This window comes from Mus caroli, unplaced genomic scaffold (assembly GCF_978045245.1).
Source record: "Mus caroli unplaced genomic scaffold, Mus_caroli_1 scaffold_8, whole genome shotgun sequence".
NCBI lineage: Eukaryota > Metazoa > Chordata > Mammalia > Rodentia > Muridae > Mus > Mus caroli.
This window is the reverse complement of record NW_028227263.1, coordinates 3,863,839-3,884,428: the sequence shown is the minus strand read 5'-3', so window position 1 is coordinate 3,884,428 and position 20,590 is coordinate 3,863,839. Positions and strand designations below refer to the sequence as shown.

Below are 20,590 nucleotides of genomic sequence, written 5' to 3'. Positions count from 1 at the left end.
AGCCCTGCCCCCGCTCCCATGATTACCCTGAAGCGGCGGTATTCCTTGCTCGCGCCCACCCGGGGCTCCGAGAGCCTCCGAGCCCGCGGCAGCATCCCGGTCCCCCCCTCCCACTGTGGTGGTAGATCCCGGCGCTACGGCGTCCGAGCAAGGCCGAAAGGTCCGCGGCGCCGGCGGTTCGCGTTTCTCGTGTTGCCTTGACTGACAGCTGCTCCGCCGTGCGGCGGCGCGCACAGGTACGGCGGTTCTAGCGGGCTGGGGTCCCGCCGGCCCGATCGCAAGCCGACTGGAGCCAAGAGGTGGTTAACAAGTGGTGGTGGCGCAGTCGGAGAGCGGGCTGCCGACTGCGCACGGCCAAGGCGGTCTTCCCGCCTCCTGGCCCGGACTCCAAGGGGTCTCGGTCTGGAGCCCTTACCCGAGGTGCCCAGGAAGAGTCCGGGCCTTGGAGTTTGGGGCGTCCTTCTCTTCGGCCGCTGCAGAACCGTCGGCGGTACGATGTCCCGAGCCCCGACGGCGGCCTCCCGCGCTCAGTACAGTCCTCTCCTCTGAGAAGGGTCTTTTCCTGGGGAGAGGAGCAGGGCGGTGGTCCGGGAAGGCGTCATGGAGGAGGCACCCTATGAGCAGACCTTCTAACCTCTTTTTCCCGGAATATTTGGCTCAGACGTGGAGATTGCCTGCGAGACTGCTAGTGGCCACAGGTCTGCCTCACCTGGACGTGACTTAAGGACTTAAGGGAATGGGCAAGGGGCTGTTTTCTGGGGAGTGTATCACCTTGGCCGGAGCGCCTTCTTGTGTGCTGGGGGCTACCCTTAGGAAAAGGAGGCGGCTTGCAGTGAGAAGCTGGAGAGGTTCGATAGAGCTTGGGAAGTTTGGGATGTGGTTACAGTGAAGGCTCTGAGGGGTCCTAGATAATTTCCAGGTGCCTCTGGGAAACAAACGATGGAGGGGAGGTCGGGAGGGTTCTCCTGGGTCTTGAGTGTGGCTGGTCGGAGCCACTGGCCAGCTTGGTGGTTGTGCCCCCGATGTCACCCTGGACAGCCTTCCTGGCAGCTTTTGCCATCCCCCATGGAGCCACGTGCAGAGCCACGAGCTAGGCGACTTCCCGGTCCTGTCCCCTCCCCCCAACATCCTGCCCTGGCCAGAGGGGGCAGTGGGTGCCTGTGAGTCACTGTGGCCTGGGATCAGGCTCAAGATCAGGACTGAAGACTGCTGGTGGCCAGAGGTGAGGGTGGCAGGAGAGTGGGATAGGAGATGGTCTGTAAGGTCTGCCCTAGGGGATGGGGTGGAGGCCAAAGGCTTGGAGGAGGGGCTCTCAGTTCGGTCTGGCCCCTGGAAGACTTGTTTACTTAGGGAGAGTTGGGGAGTAGAAGCCTGTGCCAAGTTGACATTCCTGGAATTCCCGTGTGTGTGTGTGTGTGTGTGTGTGTGTGTGTGTGTGTGTGTGTGTGTACGCGCGCGCGCGCGTATACACACGCTAGCGCGCGCGTGCAAAAGCCCACAGTTTCCAGTGGCTATCGTGGGTGGCGGCATCCTCTCCTCCCCTAGTTCCTGCTCCAGCTCCCTGGATTCCCAGAAATGGCTCAGGCTAGAGGACTCCAGGCTGTTCACCCAGACTTTGCTCATCCTGGAGTGCTGTGTGGGATGGGGGTGGAGTGGGAGGGGGGGGGGATATGCTGTGGGTCAGTTCTCTCCAGAGCCCTGGCCGGGATCCCAGGCTCAGCTTCTGCCCCTACCTCTACCGTTTCTTAACTCCCAGTGATGGGAGAGAGATGTAGGATACTTACAGTCTCAGCTCTGCTCCTGTTACCCCACTGCAAACTGACTAGTGTCTGCCTAGCAAATGGCTTTACAAGAATGGATGCTCAATCTACTGTACAGGGTGGAGGGCGCATTGAGCGAGATGTGCTCATACGCAGTTCCTAACCCATTTGCCACAGTTCCTGCCAGAGGAGGGGGTCACTTCAGGGCAGGGGACGAGGAAACCCATGATTGAAGTGTGAGCTGCCCGGCCCCTCCCACCCTGGGTGTTGCCCTGAAAACAGCCAGCCAAAAGAGGGTGCTGTACTGTGGTCTGGAGCCCTGGGCTCCAGCTGGCTCTACCCCTTAGCCTTAGATCACAGCCTTAGTTTCCCCATTTGTAAAGCTCTTCTGGGACCTGAAGCATCCGTGGGAAGGATTTTAATTCCTCCACTAAAAGCTGGCTGTGAGCTAGGTCGAAAGAAACTTCTCCTAAGGAACTCTATCTAGCCTGGTGCTCATGTAGGACAGTTTCTATCACCCTGAGGGTATGGAGTGTTAACAGACACACTCCTACACCTCATTTTCATATCTGTGTGGACACACTAAATGTGTTTGGTACATGTTGTCCAAATAGCTCTTGGAGACCCTGTGGCTGAAACTGAAGTGACTAGCCCAAGAACCCTTTGGGTTATTGAGGCTGGGACATTTGGGACTCAGTGCTTGGGGGTAGGGGTGGGATGTCCCCAACATGGCAATGCAGGTGTGCTTTGTTCACAGGATAAGCATTTTGAGTCTCAATTAGGTCCCTTCTATTCTACTGCCACAGGGGCTCTGATAGAGAAATACCTGAGGGTGCCGGGCAGGAAGTGGGGGGAAGACACTATTTGGGGTGACCAGAGAGTCTAGGAAGAAATATGGGCCCTTTTGCTGGCTTCACACAGAGGGCCCTGCAACCCCATCCCCAGCTCTGTCCTTGAAGTGGAGGGAGGCTAGAGGTGTGTGTTCAGAGTTCCTGGTTAGGCTCTGTGTGCAGCCCCTTGGTTGCTTGCTTCTTGGTGGGAGGTGTCAGCCAACTGGACCAGGAATTTGTGGTGTTCCTGCCCAGGGTGGGGGTCTGGGGCAGGCACTGGGGCCCTGCAGGGGCTGAAGCCGCAGCAGGAAGGCAGACACCACAGCCTGTTTGTATTGGCACCACTCTCTCTGCCTCCTCAAAGAAGCTGTGGAGCTTCAGCCTCGGGTCAGGGTGGGTGGTGCTGCTCTGCTCTCTCCCTCCTGAGCTAGCTGGTTAGGAGTAGCTACTACAGCATCCAAACAGGCTTCTGGGCAAACTCATGCTGGCGCCCCACTGAGGGGTCCAAATGCTTTGCTTGCTGACAACTACTTGCCCCGAGCAGACATGGTCAAATTCTGTCTAGAGATTGGACAGGTCTGGCTAGGCAGGTGTCCATGTTTTCTATGTGGCTCACTCCCCAGGGGTTCTCTTGTGTACCCTCGTCTTGGAGCCTTGCTGGCAGATGTCTCCTATGTCCAGACCACTGTGGTTGGGCACTGGCCATGGTGTTGAGGAAAGCATCCCTTTCTGGCTCAGAGAGGGTGGCCTTGCCTTGGTCCTTCACTGTTCGAGATCAGTCTGCACACCACACCCTGTGAATTCTGTCCTTGGCAGCAGACATGGCCCTGGCCCTCAGTCGGCTAGATCAGTCCCTGTTCTTGTGGGTTTTACAGGCAGGGCCTTCTAGGCAGGAGAGGGACACATTGTTCAGAGAACAGCATCTTAGCAGAACCGGACTGGCTCTCCTCCCCCCCAAGAACTTTGGGAGCCCTTCCTACCGCTTTCTTTCTTTCTTTTTTTTTTAAAGATTTATTTATATTTTATTATATGTAAGTACACTGTAGCTGTCTTCAGACACTCCAGAAGAGGGAGTCAGATCTCATTACTGATGGTTGTGAGCCACCATGTGGTTGCTGGGATTTGAACTTCAGACCTTCGGAAGAGCAGTCGGGTGCTCTTACCCACTGAGCCATCTCACCAGCCCTCCTACCGCTTTCTAATTTGGGTGTTAGCTACTTTTTATTGCTGTAAGAATATGACCAAAGCAGTCTGAGATACACATACACACACACACACACACACACATATATATATATATGTATATATATTATTATTATTATTATTTTTTTTTTTTGGTTTTTCGAGACAGGGTTTCTCTGTGTAGCCCTGGCTATCTATCCTGGAACCCACTCTGTAGACCAGGCTGGCCTTGAACTCAGAAATCCGCCTGCCTCTGCCTCCCAAGCACTGGGATTAAAGGCGTGCACCACCACTGCTCCAGAGATTTTGTTTTTGTTTTTTTTTTTTTTTAGATTTATTTATTTATTATATGTAAGTACACTGCTGTAGCTGTCTTCAGACACTCCAGAAGAGGGCATCAGATTTCATTATGAATGGTTGTGACCCACCATGTGGTTGCTGGGATTTGAACTCTGGTCCTTCAGAAGAGCAGTCGGTGCCATTTTTTGAGACAGGTTTTTTTTTTGTTGTTGTTGTTGTTGGGTTTTTTTTGGTTTTTTTTCGAGGCAGGGTTTATCTGTGTAGATCTTGGCTCCCCTGGAACTCACTCAGTAGCCCAGGCTGGCCTCGAACTCAGAAATCTGCCTGCCTCTGCCTCCCAAGTGCTGGGATTAAAGGCATGAACCACCAGTGCTCGGCAAGAGAATAAATGTATTTTAAGTGCAGTCTATAACTTAAAAAAAAAAAAAATCGGGCCGGGCAGTGGTGGCGCATGCCTTTAATCCCAGCACTTGGGAGGCAGAGGCAGGCAGATTTCTGAGTTCGAGGCCAGCCTGGGCTATAGAGTGAGTTCCAGGCCAGCCAGGGCTACACAGAGAAACCATCTCAAAAAACAAAAAAAACAACCCACACATTTATTCTCTCATACTTTAAACCCTGACCATAGTTTCCCCTCCCTTCACTCCTTCCAGTATTCCCCCACATCTCCTCTCCCCCAGAGCCACTCCTCTGTTGCCCTTCAGAAAGGAGCAGGCCTCCCAGGGATATCAACAAAACAGCATAACAAGTTACAGTAAGACGCAAACCCTTCTCAAGGCTGGAGGAGGCAACGCAGTGGGGGGAAAGGGTTCCAAGAGCAGGCAAGAGAGCCAGAGACACCCCCACTCCCACTGTAGGAACTCCACAGGAACACTTGTAAATGTCAGTTTGTTTTTGTTGTTTGTTTTTTGTTTGTTTGTTTGTTTTTGTTTTTTCGAGACAGGGTTTCTCTGTGTAGCCCTGGCTGTCCTGGAACTCATTCTGTAGACCAGGCTGGCCTCGAACTCAGAAATCCGCCTGCCTCTGCCTCCCGAGTGCTGGGATTAAAGGCGTGAGCCACCGCCGCCCGGCGTAAATGTCAGTTTTATTCACCAGATGTGATTGTCTTCTCAGGAGGCTTACTGCTGAATAAGCTCACCCTTTCTAGTTCTTTCTGAATTCTGATCGGATGGTCAACTGGGCTGTCCTGGCTCAAACTCCTCTCCCACCTGACTGTTTGAAACTGTCTTCCCCCTGAATTGCTCAGCTTGGTCTCAAACTAAGTCTGGCAATCTGTTCTAATCTTCTGGCTCCTTCTCATTCTCTGGCTCCTTCTGTCTTCACCTGCAACCTGTCTCTGTGAAACTGTCCTGGTAGAACGCCTCTTCCCCTCTCTCTCCCCAGTCCTCTCTTTTCTGTGCTGTTCTGACTCATTTTATCAAATCCTTGATTCATCTGCCCCTCAATTAGACCTCACTTTCAAACATGGCTGCTTCCTTCTACAAACTAATTTTACCTTTATTGTTTGGGACTAACGGTGGGTACTAAGGGTGTGCCTGTATTCCAGCCAGAGTGTGTACTAAGGGCATGTTTGTATTGCAGCTTGATCACATAGGCCAGAGCAGTCATGTTGTTGGATTAAAATTCCTCTGTAAACTACACAGTCATAACATAACATGCATAGGACCTAGCTCAGATCCATGTAGGCTCCCTGGTTGTTGTTTCAGTGAGAGCCTTCATTTTTTTTTTTTTTTTTTTTTTTTTTTTGGTTTTTCGAGACAGGGTTTCTCTGTGTAGCCCTGGCTGTCCTGGCACTCACTTTGTAGACCAGGCTGGCCTCGAACTCAGAAATCCGCCTGCCTCTGCCTCCCGAGTGCTGGGATTAAAGGCGTGCGCCACCACGCCCGGCCATTTTTTTTTTTTTTAAGATTTATTTATTATATCTAAGTACATTGTAGCTGTCTTCAGACATACCAGAAGAGGCCATCAGATCTCATTATGGATGGTTGTGAGCCACCTTATGGTGATGGGATTTGAACTCAGGACCTCGCTGGGAGGCAGAGACAGGTGGATTTCTTTTTTTTTTTTTTTTTTTTTGTTTTTTTCGAGACAGGGTTTCTCTGTGTAGTCCTGGCTGTCCTGGCACTCACTTTGTAGACCAGGCTGGCCTCGAACTCAGAAATCCGCCTGCCTCTGCCTCCCGAGTGCTGGGATTAAAGGCGTGCGCCACCACGCCCGGCTTGACAGGTGGATTTCTGAGTTCGAGGCCAGCCTAGTCTACAGGGTGAGATTTCATTTTATAACCCATTATGAAGGCAAGTCAGAACAGGAACTGGAGGCAGGAACCTACGGGCAGGAACTGAAGTAAAGGCCAAGGAGGAGAGCTGCTTACTGGCCTGCTCTTTAGGGCTCACTCAGCTTGCTTCCTTCCTTCCTTCCTTCCTTCCTTCCTTCCTTCCTCTCTCTCTCTATCTCTCTTTCTTCTTTTTTTTTTGGGGGGGGGTTGAGACAAGGTTTCTCTGTATAGCCCTGGCTGTCCTGGAACTCACTTTGTAGACCAGGTTTTGAATTTATGGAGTTCCTCTGCCTCAGCTTCCTGAGTGTTGGGATTAAAGGCGTGAGTCACCATAGCCAGCTTAGAAACAAAGTTTGATGGAGGCCTTTTCTCAGTTCAGATTCCCTCTTCTCAGGTAACATTAGCTTGTCAAGTTGACAAAAGACTAACTACCACCGCTACTCCTGAGGGACGAGAATTGGAGTTCAGGTGGCTGTTCCTGAATTCCCTTGCGTATAACCTTCAGCCTGGCAGCTCTGACTCCTGGTCTCCTCACACCTCCAGCTGATTACACCCCCTGACCCCAGTACATCATGGGGAATTTCAACCTGAGCCCCAACCTCATATCCAGGGGATAAAATGATCAAGTAGACAGCAGGCTTATTTTTGTTCTCCTGGGAACTCAGGTCTTCAGGGTCACCTTTAGAGGAGTGTTTTGGTAGCTAACCCCATTGGGGTGATTGTCAGTATGGGTGATGTTTGGTCCAAGGTGGGGATATAGTTTTTTGGATCATTCTGGATCTTCCCTGGACCCTATGGCTTCTCTCTCTCCTGGTGTCTAGACACTGTGTGTAATGGCCTTGTACACACATACTATCATTTATAGGCACCCTTCCACTCCAGCCCTGAGAGGTGTATGTCTGACTGAATCAGGCCGAGGGAGCAGGGCCAGCGGCCACGGGTCACAAGGGTTTTTTAGAAGTTATCAGCTGCCAGTTGCTCACTAGGTAGAACATTCAGTCTGTAGTCTCTGCTGGGCTATGGATGTGGTCACCTCTGTCCCTTTCTTGGGGGTCCAGACACATCAAATAAAACTTGAGGGAAATGGCAAGGTGGGGTGTGTGTGTGAGATAAGTCCCAGGCTGACCGAGCTCTTCCAGGCATGCTTCCTGCATTCTGGGTGCTCCCATGCATGCACCCACATCCCGACCGAAGCTGAGGTTGCAGTTCTCCATAGTGACCTCTGGGAGGCAGCAGGAGGCTGGTGCAGTGAGCATAGGTGCTGGGCTGGGAGCTGCAAACCTCTAAGTTTCCATTACGGTGCAGCCCCTTTAAGAGCTGCTCAGCACTAGCCGTGGACATCCTCTGTTCTTCTTTTATTAGTCTTTACTTCCTCTGCTGCCTCACCCTGGACCTTCAGCAAAAGGTTTCCCTTGTTCTGCCTTCCGTGTCATGTAGGCTGCAGATCAGAAGGGGAACCTCGACCTCATGTTAGTACCTGGCCCACACTTTGCATCCTTTGATAGGGTTGGGGCTCAGAGATTGAGGGATGGGGCCCAGCAAGAGGCTATCATCTCATCTTCGATCGATGGGCTAGTGTGTATCTGGGCACACCTGCAAGGTGTCACTTACCATGTGCTTGTCTGCCTGGGATGAGATGGTGTTCATTAGTCATAGGCTGATTCTTCCTGAGCTGGTCAAAGTGAAATTACAGGTCCCTGGTTCTGCAGTTATTGAGAGTTGCAGAATGGCGCCAGTGGGACTCTCAAAATGGCCCGTGACCGTGATAGAATCTGGCCTTGCTCCCACCACCCCTAGGAGAATGGACTGGACCAGAGGCTAAGCTGATTCCGTGAGCTCTCTGGACCAGCAGGGGGCCATCTGGGGTTCTTCTTTGGCATCTCTCGGCTGCTACTTTGGTCACTGAATTCTCTTTTTTTAAGTTAGAAAACCTCGTGGACACCTCACCCTCCCAGGCACCGCGGGCTCCCTAAGGCGCTTGAAAGCCAAAGCCGCTCAAGTTGTCACCAACAGCAATTGGGTCACGTCTTCATTTCCTCGGGGCTTTGCACATCATTGATGTGCTTGGAGATTTGCTGCCGAACGGGCAGCGGGCCTGTTGGATGTAGTCTGGGGTGCAGGTTTGGGGTCGAGAGCTGCTGCGGTGTCATTCCCGACCCAGTGCCATCAAACGTTTCCCCTGTCCTTCAGCTGCATCTTCTTGGGAGACCCCGGGAGGGTAACTGGGAGGTGGGGGCTCGGGGTCGCTGCGATTGGCCGGTGGGGCGGGGTCCTCGAGGGGCGGGGCCGCGCTGGATTGGCCGGGCGCTCGCGGGGCGCAGCGGGCCGGCCCGCAGGTGTCTGGCCGCGGGGTGGGAGCCCGCTCGCTGCTACCGCGGGGCCGGGGAGGTGCGGGAGCTCGCCGGCGTGGTGCGGATGGGGCGTCCGGTAGCCACGGGCGCAGAGCGCTGACAACGACTGTAGCCAGTGAGCGTGGCGGCGGGGGCCCAGCCTCCCCACCGCGATGCGCCGCTCCAGCACGGACGAATCCACGTACCGGCGCAGCCCTTCTCCGGAGAGCAAGGAGCCGGGCTTTGCGCGCGGCGGCCCCTTTCGGCGCTGCAGCAGCCTGTATGGGCGCGCGGGCGCCGGGGACGCGGGGGATGCGGGCGGCGGCTTCTTCGGCCTGCACTCGAACCCGGGCCCCAAGGCAGCCCAGGCGCGCTATACAACGCCCAAGGGCAACAAGTATGTGGTCTTCTACCTAGACCTCTCCTTCATCTTCCTTCTAGAGCTGAAGCGCTGCAGCATGGCGCGCGGCTGCCTCCAGGGCGTCAAGTACCTCATGTTCGCCTTCAACCTGCTCTTCTGGGTGAGTATGGGGACCTGAAGGACCGGGGTTCGCTGCTCTCCTACTGACTTCCAGGAGCTCTCTCCCCTCTTCTCCGCTGTGGAGACAGGGTGTGTGCGCACGTGCTCACAGGACCTGGCAGTACCAAAGCCTTGCCTCTCCTGGGCTCCAGGCGCAGAACTGATCAGCGTCTCTGTGCACCGAACCACGGGTGCCTCCTTCAGCCTTCTCCCTGCCCTCCCTCTGACAGCCCACGTCCTTGCCTCACCCCCCCCCTTTACACTCTGCCCCTCTGGGAGATTGACTTACAAGGTCCTGGTCAAGAAGACCAAGGAAGGCTGTGTGCACTGCTTGACCTATCAGGGCCTAGGGAAGAATACCAGACACTGGTCAGGGACTCTTTCCATGGACATGGGTGGCACCTGGCTCGCTGCCACCTCAGCAGAGCCTCTAACTTTTGCATGGGGTAATGTTCAGTTGGGGCTTGCAAGATGATAGAGCAGAAGATGGGCCCCTCCAGTGTGGATGGAGGAATGTTCACACACTCACCCCCGTGGAATGGGGAAAGGATGACATTTGATTACAACACTTGGTGTTGGGGCTTGGCTGAGCCTGGAGCCTGAGTGGGCCATGCTAGATTTGATTAGAGGTGACCCTTTATTACCTGGGCATGGCCTGGACCTTCACTTACTAGCTGGAATACTTGGAGAACAGTGTCCAAGGTCATTCCATACTCTGCCTTGGTTCCTGAGCCAACTTTCTGGGAGTGGGTGTGTGCGACTGAGGGATGAGGGGTGTGGTTGGGAATGAGAGAGTGCAGCTTGGAAGTGAGGATGAGGGCCATCACTGGGATCCCTCCTTGCAGCTCATTTGCATGCAGTCCAGGTCAAGTCAAATGTGCAGAAACCTAGGTCCACTTTTCGGACCTCTCCTTTCTTATAGCCCTGGCCCAGGGCAGGAGCTGGGACTTGCTGGGTCTCTGCCCCCCTACGTGTCCCATCTCCTCTCTACCCCCATCAAGAGCTCTATGCCTGAGGCTCCTAAGAGGGGTGGGCCCAGGTCTGGGAGTACTCACTTATCAGGTGGGCATCAGAGATAGGTGTGGGCTGAAGCTGTAGCCAGCCCATGTGAGGTAGATGCTTCTGTTTAATGGACTTCAGTGGGTACTAGTATGTGGTCAGGAACAACTGACTGGCAGGGTGCCTCTGACATTGTGACAGTTTGGGGCGGGGGTTGGGGGGAAGTGATTGTAGGCAATTTTAACAGGTAGAAAAGGCCCAGGACCTACAAATGACAGTGTGACAGGTAGACAAGTATAACACTGTCCAGACCTGACAGCTATAGGTCAGTCTGATGGTAGCAGGTAGTGTAGGTGGTAGAAGGGGGTTATGAGGTAGGAGTGTGGGGGCCGGGCAGCTGCTAGGTAGTGTTTGGTTGGGGGGAGGCCGAGGTTGTTGTAGTTATCACTCTCTTCCTGATCGGAACACCTGGTCATAGGGAGAGGGGGCACTGGCTACAGAGCAGGCACATTCCATGGACTGACCGCTGGGTAACATCCTCTACCGGAGAAATAAACAATCAGTATCCCATGGGACTCCTGTGCTGAAAAACCCAGTATCCTTCTGTTATCCACACATACTTCCAGCCTTGCAAACGGGCTCATGCCTCAGCATCATTGTGGCTTCTCCCTCCAGCTTGATTCCCAGTGAGGGGTTAGAGGCAACCAAGCAAAGGGTGCTGTGAACAACATGGTTTTGCCTAGAAGTACCTGTGCTGCACTTGGCAGAGTCCATCTGGGCTAGCAAGTGTGAGAGTCCATCCATCTGGCCTGGTTAGTATGATGTCAGTCCACCTTGTCCCTGGCATCTGTGAACTAAACTCCCCTCCTGCTGGTGACAGGCCCTAGTGGGAGGGCCACAGCATAACCTACCAAGGCCCTGACTCCTTTGCTAGACTCTTGTAGGAGAGGCTTTGATCCCCATTTGGCACTTATAATGCAAGTTTAGCAGACAGGCCTCTGCCATGTGTCTTGCCTCAGTCACTCTATTGGAGTTAACCAGGCAGCTAGAGTCAAAGCTGAACTGACTCCCTAGACCTGGGTGTGTGGCGACCCAATGAGCCCTTGCCCTCCTTCAGCCAACAGTGATGCCCAACTCTACTGGGCAGTTGCTCAACCTGCCTTTGAGATGTGCACAGGGTAAGGACTAGCTGGTTAGCTGGGAGTGCCTCAGGGAAGTGGGCTGAGTATACAGTTTCTGAACACAGTTAAGAGGGTAGGTGGTGTTGGGTGCTGGCCACTGGAAGTAAGGGAGTGGGGGCTGAGCAGCCCCTGGGACCCCTGTCTCAGGCCTCTGAGGCTGCATTGTCAGCTGGGCCTCTGCCAGCAAAGCTCTTCCTGTAATGGAAGTTGAGGTCTCCTGGGATCAAGGGGAGTCGGTGAAGCCTGGTTCTTCCTGCCTCCTCTCTCTTTGCCTTCCCCTCCCCTGCCCTGGGCTCTCGGAGCATCTACCTTCCTGGGCAGCTACTGTGGTGTAAGGGTTAGTGTAAGTGGGGCTGATCACATGGAATAGGGTGAGGACCTTCCCATGCCTCTTCTGTGTCCAGGTTCTAGAGATGCTAGCCAGGCCTGAACCATGTGGTTGGCTCTTCCCATACATGGACTGACCAGTCTGAGGCCCTTCCTCTAATGTTTCCAGGCAGGTGTCCCTCCCAATTCCTCAGTCTAGCAAAGGGACAGCTGTTCCCCGCATGGTCAGTGTCTAGGTAGACAAGATGGAGGTTGGAAGCATGCCTGCCACCCAGATACTGTGTGACCTGAGAAAATTCTATATTCATAGGGTCTCAGATTCTCCATCTTGACCACACTGTGTCATCAAGGTGATCCATAGGTTTGTGGGTCAGGGTCCCTCAGCTCCCACCCAGGTGGCCTTGATGACCCCAGATGGATGACCAGCTGAGCAGAGGTTCTGAGTCGGGGGAGGTACAGGGGTCAGGCTTCATTTGTCTTTCCTTCAGGGAGGGGACTGAGGCCATGAGCTGTTACCCAGGCACAACCCAAACCTGTGCACAGCAGGTGCCTTAGCCTCTAGCCCCTTGGATCAGTCTCAGGCTGAGTACCATATGGTACGGGGTGCCCACCAAATGTGCCTGTCCAGGTCCACAGAGGTGGGTGCCAGCAGGCCTCTGCCCACCACCCCTCCAGCCATACACAGCTCAATGTAGCAGATGGCTGGGCAGCTAGCCACATCTTTGGTGGAGGTGGATGGGCTGAGGCCCCTGTATAAGCCAAGGGTATGTCAAGAAGTCTGTCTCCTGCCAGGCTGGCAGGAACCTTCCCCATCTTGGCTAGGATGTTGGTTATCCCAGTGGGGTGAGTTTGTGCGCTTAAAATTGAATATACGCCTGGGGATGTGGCTGAGTTAGTGGAGTGTTTGCCAAGCATGTCTGGGTTAGATACTCAGTGCCATATAAACCAGTATTCCTGGGACTGGAAAGGTGGAGACAGCAGGGTTAAGTCACCGTAAGTTATGTCATCATAAGTAAGAGAAGCCAGTCTCCAAATAACAAACCAGACCATGGCTTCCTGCATTGGGCAGCTCCCTGCTACCCCTATTACAAATATAAGCGGTTACAGGATCTCCCTGTTCCTGAGTGTCCTGGTTCTTCCAAGGAACTGGACATAGAGCCCTCTGCCATTTCCTAGTCCCCTCATCCACCAGACTGAAAGTGCCAGAGACTAACAATAGGACCACTGTCCATCTGATACCATCTCAGCTCATCAAAGACAACAGACACCCAGAGCCTAGTGTGAGGCATGTGCCCTGCAACTTGTTGCCAATGTGGGGGCAGATCCCAGTGCCCAGTGGTACCTTCTTTTGGGACAGCATTAAGCGAGTACTGAGGCTGCAATGATGACAGCCCAGGCAGAGCTGCCCCTGAGAGATGTCCCCAGCTACTGTCTATTGCTGTGGGGAGTGGGCTCTGTCTCCGACCAGGGCTTCTGTCTAGCTGGGGGACACAGCTGCAGAGGAGTGAGCCAGGAATGCAAGGTGGTCTGTCTCAGGAGATGGTGCTCAGGATTCTGAGGGACCACTGTAGATCTGGGATTGGGGGGGTCTCAGTCTCATCCCCACTTTTGATTGAGGAGGCCATCAGGGCTCAGCCCTGAGTCCTGCCTTTCTCATCTTCTGAATCTAATGGGCCCATTTTTGTCTTGCGCTTTGAAGCTGTAATTTTCCTGCCAAAATGTTTTAAAAAGCTTCATGCACTGAAACATTTTCAAAATTACAGGTACAGTACGCTTAGCACATGCACAGTTCACATTAGTGCACCTCTGCTTGTGGCATTTCTGAGAGGGGTGGCCCTACAGGATAGTGGTGGCTCTGAGGGGAGCATCTGGGCTGGTGTCCATCTTTGTCACAGTGAGGGTGACAGGCTACGTGGCAAGTGAGTGGATGTCTTTCATGCTGTCTCACTGTGTCAATGAAGGAGACTGGTTCTCTTCTGGGTGTGGGGTACCTTCCTGCCAGTCCTGCCTTGGAGATTATACCTTCCTGGCCTCCTGGAATGGGGCATCTCCCTCCACCCCCAATGGTGACAGCTGTTTTGCATAGCAGTGTCCTCTCCATGCCCTTCGGGGTCCCATGGGGCCAGGGGCGCTCCAACAGCTCATTTTCCTGCTGACATGAGCCGTCTGCTGTCCTTGGAAGGCAGAGGCGGATGGTGCAGACAGCTTGGGTCTTAGTAACATTTATCATTGCTGTATTAGCATCTCCCCTCTCCCCTGTTTTAGGACCTGCTATCATAGGCATGAGTGTTTAGCTTTGATATGACCCTTGCAGATGTGACTCATTTGGGGGGAGCATGGCTCCCTTGGGGGGAGTGTTATGCCTGAGGTCAGCCCTGTGGCTTGGTGTCTTTTGAGGCTTCTTGCTGCTTTTGAGTTCCAGCTCTTTCAGAGCAGGTGCAGTGTGGAGTGAGGGTGGGGAGTCCTCACTTCAGTCTTGGTACTTCTGATCTGTCCAAGGTAGCAAGCAGGGTATTACTTCTGTCTAGCAGTGTGAGGGCCATGAAGGCCCTTCCAATAGCCTGTGAGTCACCTTACTGCATCCTGGAAGACCTCATACTTGGGATGGCTGGAGACCATGGGAATAGCACATGGAGATAGGGGGGACTTCTCTCCTCAGGCTGAATGGGGGTACCCATCCCGTCCACCTGTCTTACTTGGTCAATACCATAGACAGCACTACCTCTCAGCCACTGCAGCCCTGCAGGGCTCCCTCCCACTGTAAAGGAGGCATCTCTGTAGCTTGGCTCCCCAGAGCTACCTTGTGACTCTGAAGGTGGATCTCTCAGTATAAATCAGCTGGGGCACCACGCACACCCCTTCCTGGCAGGTTCCCTGAACCTTCTCCAGGATCCAGAGCTTCCTGAATGGGCAGCATTTCCAGTTTCCTTGCTTCTTGATGGCTCTACAGTAATGTCTCTCTTGGAACTCAGAACCTTAGGTCAGAGCCTACATCATGGGCTCCTGTGTCATGTCCTGTCCAGCTCTCTATTGGGCTGTCAGGCCTTTTCCTAGAGCCTAGGTGTTGGTCTATCACTAGCTTCCTGGAATATATCTTCCTTCCTCCTCATTTGACAGAGCCCAAGGACTCATATGAGGATGGGACCATAGTTTTCCCCTACCATTGGCAGCCCTGTACCCTGGACAGACTAGATGTCCCTGTCACCATGCCATGATGAATCCACTCTAAGTCAGCCACCACATGCCTTCCTTCACTGCTTCCTCTTATTTTGATTTTTAAAAAAAATTTTATTTGTTTATTATTATATGTAAGTACACTGTAGCTGTCTGGGGTGTCTGATCTCATTACGGATGGTTGTGAGCCACCATGTGGCTGCTGGGATTTGAACTCAGGACCTTTGGAAGAGCAGTCAGTGCTCTTAACCACGGAGTCATCTCTCCAGCCCCTATTTTTTTGTTTGTTTGTTTTTTGTTTTTCCCGAGACAAGGTTTCACTGTGTAGCCCTGGCTGTCCTGGAACTCACTCTGTAGACCAGGCTGGCCTTGAACTCAGAAATCCTCCCAAGTGCTGGGATTAAAGGTGTGAGCCACCACTGCCCGGCTTGATTTTTATAAAAAGGAGTGATGAGAGCCTGGTGCAGTGGCATGCACCTTTAATCCCAGCACTCAGGAGGCAGAAGCAATTGGATCTCTTGAGTTAAAGGCCAGCCTGATCTACACAGCAGTTCCAAGACAGTCAGGATTACAAAGAGAAACCCTGTTTCAAACAAAACAAAACAAAACAAACAAAACAAAGATGAAGAAAAAAAGTGATGAGACTCAGGGAGGCTTGGGAAGGTGGGGGGAGGCTTGGGGAGGCTGGGCGGTAGCAGGTGCTCCAGTGAGATCCTCTGGTTGGTATACCACAGAACTACTGCAATTTGATTATGAGCCAGGGTTTCTCTCCTCAGGATTACAGGTAGCCCAGGACACCAACAGCCAGGGGCAAGGGGGTCATACCAGTAGGTAGGCCACTCAATTGCCATGGCCTACATAGGGTGTGGGGAAGGAAGGTGCAGGATCAGAGGGCCAAAGGAGATTTAGACCCTTCTGCTCAGGCACGGGAGATGTACTCTGTCACAGGCCACTGTCAAAGGGGGCAAAGGGAGTGGTGCCCTGCTGCAGGAATCAAGCTGTCTCTGGTGGTTCTCAGGCTGACAATGTTGGCCTGAGCTTGTGGGTAGAGCCTTGCCCTAGGGGTCAGGAGCCCTGACAGTCAACCTCACCTGCTGTGTCTCTCTCTCTTTCCCCACTGCCGTGATCCTAGCTGGGTGGCTGTGGTGTCCTAGGTGTTGGCATCTGGTTGGCTGCCACACAGGGAAACTTTGCCACCCTATCATCCTCATTTCCATCCTTGTCGGCTGCCAACCTGCTCATCGTCACCGGGACCTTCGTCATGGCCATCGGCTTCGTGGGCTGCATTGGGGCCCTCAAGGAGAACAAGTGCCTACTGCTCACTGTGAGTTTGTTGGGCCCCTCTCTGTGGCTCTCTCTCCCTACCTCTATCTCAGCTCTACCTCTGAGGCCTATCTAGCACAGGGCTCTGTGGGGTCTTCCAGGCCAGGTGGGGCTGGAGGGGTTGCTGGGTCTGGAGTACAGAGTAAGACCCCCCCCCATCTCAAAATAGTTTAAAATGGGGAGGATACTGGGGATACAGATCTAGAAGAATGCTTGTCTGATATGCATGAGGCTCTGGGTTCAAGTCTCATACCACACATACAAGAAAGCACACCAGAGCTTGGAGGGATTTCTCTTGGCAGGACACTTTCTTGCCCAAGAACTTAGGCATACCTACCAGTGTCCTTTACCAAACTGCTCGGATACTCATCCTTGTGGTGGCTCTACCCAAGCTCCTTGTCCTGGACCTGCCCCTGGCCCCACCCTCTGTGGAAACCTCATAGCACCATTTTGGCCTTGGGAATATATTTATGGGAAGGAAGCTATTTCCTCCTCCACGGTTTATAAAGTTAATCTCAGGTAATTAGGAAAGGAGTCCTGGAGGATCTTACAAATTGATGTGCCTGGCAGAGGCCTGAAGCTGCATGGCAGGTGGACTGAAGCTCCACACCGAGAGGTTTTGGATGGTTCCTTTCCTCTTCCTGGGATAGGAGTTTGCTCAGGGTTCAACCCCTTGTGGAGACAAATTGGCTTCTTGGTACTTTAGGGGCTGCTGCAGAATGTTTATAGGCCTTTGATAGGTGATATTTGGCATCTCTTTTAAATTCTCAAATTGTGGCTGTAGAGTATTTGTCTAACATATAGCCCAGTATGGGGGGTGGGGAGTGTGAGGAGAGTCACAAATAGAGATGTCAGGCCAGGAGCCTGGGGAACAGGGACATACACGCACGTGGGGATTTTGAAATCAGGCATGGGGTAAAATTCTGGCTAGCAGTCCATTTAGGCTTGGGGATGGTCTGGCCTGGCTCTTGAGTTCATGGTGTGGTAGTTCTGGGGCTCTTCAGCAGCAGGGCTGTGAGTAAGGGACATGTTCTCTACAGTTCTTTGTGCTGCTGCTGCTAGTGTTCCTGCTGGAAGCCACCATTGCTGTGCTCTTCTTTGCCTACAGTGACAAGGTATGTTGCTGCAAATGGAAAGTGCATGGTGTCCTGAGAGACTCAGTGCAGAAAGGGCCAGAGCCCCAGGGATCTGTGTTGTGGCTCTGGTTGTATGGGTGGGACAGCATCACTCTTAATTCTTAGGATCCATGGCCAGGGCCCACTACTGAATACAGGTTGCTAAGTGTACACTGTCCCGACAACCTCAACCCACATTACTGCTTACCGTGTGTCACATGTCCTTTCCCATACTTAGCTGCCTGGTCACACAGTTGAGTTTACGGACATATTTTAGGATCTTGAGTTATAGCTAGTTCCCAGTTCCTGTGATCCCAACTTCCCCATAGGGCCTCCTGTCTGTAAAGTAGCCCTTGGAGGCTCCCAGTACAGCTGGAGCTACCCTTCAGTGCCCTAGCTCCTTTCCTGGAGATCTAGGGATGCTGCCCATGCCCGCAGCTGTAGAGCTGACATGTCTGCTTATACTACCAAGCAGACTCAAGTCTTCCCCTAGCCAACAGGGCGAGCCTATAGAGATGAGACGGCAAGGGCTCGCACCAGGGTTCTTGAAGCTTCTGGGAGGACATGAGCCTGGGCTGTGTCCTGAGTGTGATAAGATGGTAGGGTAATGGGTAATCTCAGGAAACAAGCAAGAGGTTCGGGTAGAGGGGGAATGGGGTATTGGTGAGGGGTACTGTCCTATCTTGGACTGGTGTAGAGGGTACTAACTAGTGGTCTGTTAACAGATTGACAGTTATGCCCAACAAGACCTGAAGAAGGGCCTGCATCTGTATGGCACACAGGGCAACGTGGGCCTCACCAATGCCTGGAGCATCATCCAGACTGATGTGAGGCTTGGGCAGCCTTCTTGGTATGGTGGGACAGGCTAGCAGGGTGGGTGTTGTGGCTACCTCTCCACCCATTCCTTGGCTTTCTTCCTGCTTCTAGTTCCGATGCTGTGGAGTTTCCAATTACACGGATTGGTTTGAGGTATACAATGCCACTCGTGTGCCTGACTCCTGCTGTCTGGAGTTCAGTGACAGCTGTGGGTTACATGAACCTGGTACCTGGTGGAAGTCGGTAAGAGCTTTTCCCTCTTTTGGTGGGTGGTTGCAGGGGTGGGGTCCCCCGAGCTGATCCTGGCTCTCTTGCAGCCCTGTTATGAGACAGTGAAGGCCTGGCTCCAGGAGAACCTGCTAGCTGTGGGCATCTTTGGACTGTGCACGGCACTGGTGCAGGTGAGCTGAGAAGGGCAGTGCCTGGGACTCCTGACCACAGTGGCAGAGGACTTGCTCAGGAGCCTGTTACCTGGGTTGGCAGATAGCAATGCAGATTGCAAGAGGCCAGTGTCTCACAAAGGAAGTTCACTAGGGGAGGTAACCTGTGGTACCTTGAAGACCAAGTATTGCCCTGTGCAGTACTCCTTGTGCAGAGCCTGTTGTCACCTAGTGGGTTAACACAGCCAGGCAGCCATATTGGTTGGTAGTGACAGGACTTCCCAGTGCAGAATGAGAGTGGCACTTGATACTCTGCTGCCTTCAGGCCCTGCTCCTCCCTCTTAGGTTTATAGCCATCAATAGAATTGCTGAGTATTGGCGGTGTGGTGCTCCAGGCTAAGTGGAACAGATCTGCAATCCATCAGGCAGACAGATATCAGTTGGCCTTAGCTAGGGCAAGGAGGTACAGTAGGATAGGCAGCAGGGCTCAGACCAGGTGTGCAGAGGGGTGCGACCTCATACACAGAATGCAACTTACCCTGGGGATGACTTGCAAGAGTGGGATAATACCAGGGTGCCCCAGGAAGCCCATTCTGAGCATAGTCAGAACTGAACATAGACCTCTGTGGCAGATTAGGGCTCATGAGGCCCTTGGAGCAGCCTGGCCTCAGCCCAGGACAGGTGCCCAGACATGTGGGAGTGGGACACTGGGCTCACCCAGACAGGAAGCCATGTGCTTGGACTGGCTGGACCTGGCTTACAGGTTGGTTTCTTGGGATACTTGCTTCCTCTACCTGAATCCTGGTTACTCTGCCTGTGGGCAAAGGCCTGTGACCTCTTGTCTCCACAGATTCTGGGCCTCACCTTCGCTATGACCATGTACTGCCAGGTGGTAAAGGCGGACACCTACTGTGCATAGGTCTCACAGCCTCTGCTTCTCTGCCAAAGGACCCGCCCATGGGAAGGAAGACGTCCAAACCCGCTCCCCCTGCAGGGCTGGTGTTCTGCTGAATGCAGGGGGAAGAGCTGGAGGCCAGAGCACCCAGCATCCATCCCTGCACCTGAGGGGACTCTGCTTGGGTGGCAGCAGAGACACCAGACTATAGAGTTGGTGCCAAATGGCACCCAGGGCTAAGGGCCCAGGGAACTTTGACACTTTTTATATCCATATATACCTTCCAGTGTTCACAGAGGATGGGGTCCCCAGCCTTGCATGGTTGCCAGGTTGGGGGCAGGCCCAGTCTGCTCAAGGCCCACAATGATCTTGGTGCTCCAGGCAGGGCCAGGTCCCATGATCCACATTCCATGACAGTGTCGTGGTTCCAGATGCATCTTAATAAAGTGTGTGAGCAGACTGTGGGTCTTGCCCACACACAAAGGTTGTACAGCCTTCAACTGAGGAAGTTCTTTCATTTTCCAAGGGTCAGCAGAGCTCGGAGCTCAGCGGAGCACTGCTAACCTCTTAGTTGGGGGAAGGGGTGGCCTCTGTTCGCTCCTGTTTCTCCTGGGCTACCTCAGTTACTCTTGTATCTCTGTCCTAGGACCTCTGCCCCTGGATTAGTCTGGAGAGACTGCAAATTGCAACACTAGGAGACACAGAGCCTTTGCCACTGGCCAGAGTTAGAGTCATATAGAACATCAAGACATCAAAGGCAGTGTCTTCTTAACTAGGGGATAAAGAAGAGCTATAGGTGAGGGCCTTTGACTATAGGGATGGTACTCTGGGGGTTTAGGCTAAGATGAGCTCCCAGGACCCTCAGGAGCTGTGAGCCATCTGACTCTCAGTCTCCACACTCTGCTGTGGGGGGAGCCTACGCTGAGCACAGTCCTCATTAGGAGTCATCCTTGTGACTCACACCTGAGTGTGACCCAGATATCTCTGGCTCTGGGCTGAGTCCTTGTGGCCCACTGTCGTCCTTCTAGTTAGAAGCCATAGGACCCTGAGTTAACTGTGGAGTCAGCTGCTCCAGGCAAGCTGCTAATTAGCAAAAAACCTTGTTACTTACAGATGGCCAAACTGAGAAGTTGTACTCAAAGTACAGTGGGGTGCTGACCCTCCTCAAGTCCCAGAATGCCCTTTC

General features: G+C 53.3%; 1 protein-coding gene across 4 annotated transcripts; it reads left to right on the top strand.

The window, feature by feature from the left end:
* The first annotated feature begins 2 nt into the window (after positions 1-2).
* Positions 3-19,904, top strand: Tspan4 (tetraspanin 4). Of its 4 annotated transcripts, none has more exons than XM_021166008.3 (8): positions 3-236; positions 9,116-9,195; positions 16,008-16,199; positions 17,239-17,313; positions 18,039-18,140; positions 18,241-18,372; positions 18,447-18,530; positions 19,360-19,904. In XM_021166008.3, exons 2-8 carry the CDS (start codon positions 9,133-9,135, stop codon positions 19,426-19,428), a joined length of 717 nt encoding a protein of 238 aa, XP_021021667.1. In that variant the 5' UTR covers positions 3-236; positions 9,116-9,132; the 3' UTR covers positions 19,429-19,904. The 4 variants fall into 4 exon arrangements, with proteins under 4 accessions (XP_021021667.1, XP_021021666.1, XP_021021668.1 ...); XM_021166007.3 differs by lacking the exon at positions 3-236 and adding an exon at positions 461-698; XM_021166009.3 differs by lacking the exon at positions 3-236 and adding an exon at positions 1,116-1,222.
* Positions 19,905-20,590: the final 686 nt, after the last annotated feature.

Bases quoted from the DNA above. Each gene is read 5' to 3' on its own strand.
- Tspan4 (XM_021166006.3), top strand. From the start codon at position 8,848: ATGCGCCGCTCCAGCACGGACGAATCCACGTACCGGCGCAGCCCTTCT. The intron at 9,196-16,007 runs GTGAGTATGGGG...CCGTGATCCTAG, and splicing joins CCTTCAACCTGCTCTTCTGG to CTGGGTGGCTGTGGTGTCCT. The intron at 17,314-18,038 runs GTATGTTGCTGC...GTCTGTTAACAG, and splicing joins TCTTTGCCTACAGTGACAAG to ATTGACAGTTATGCCCAACA.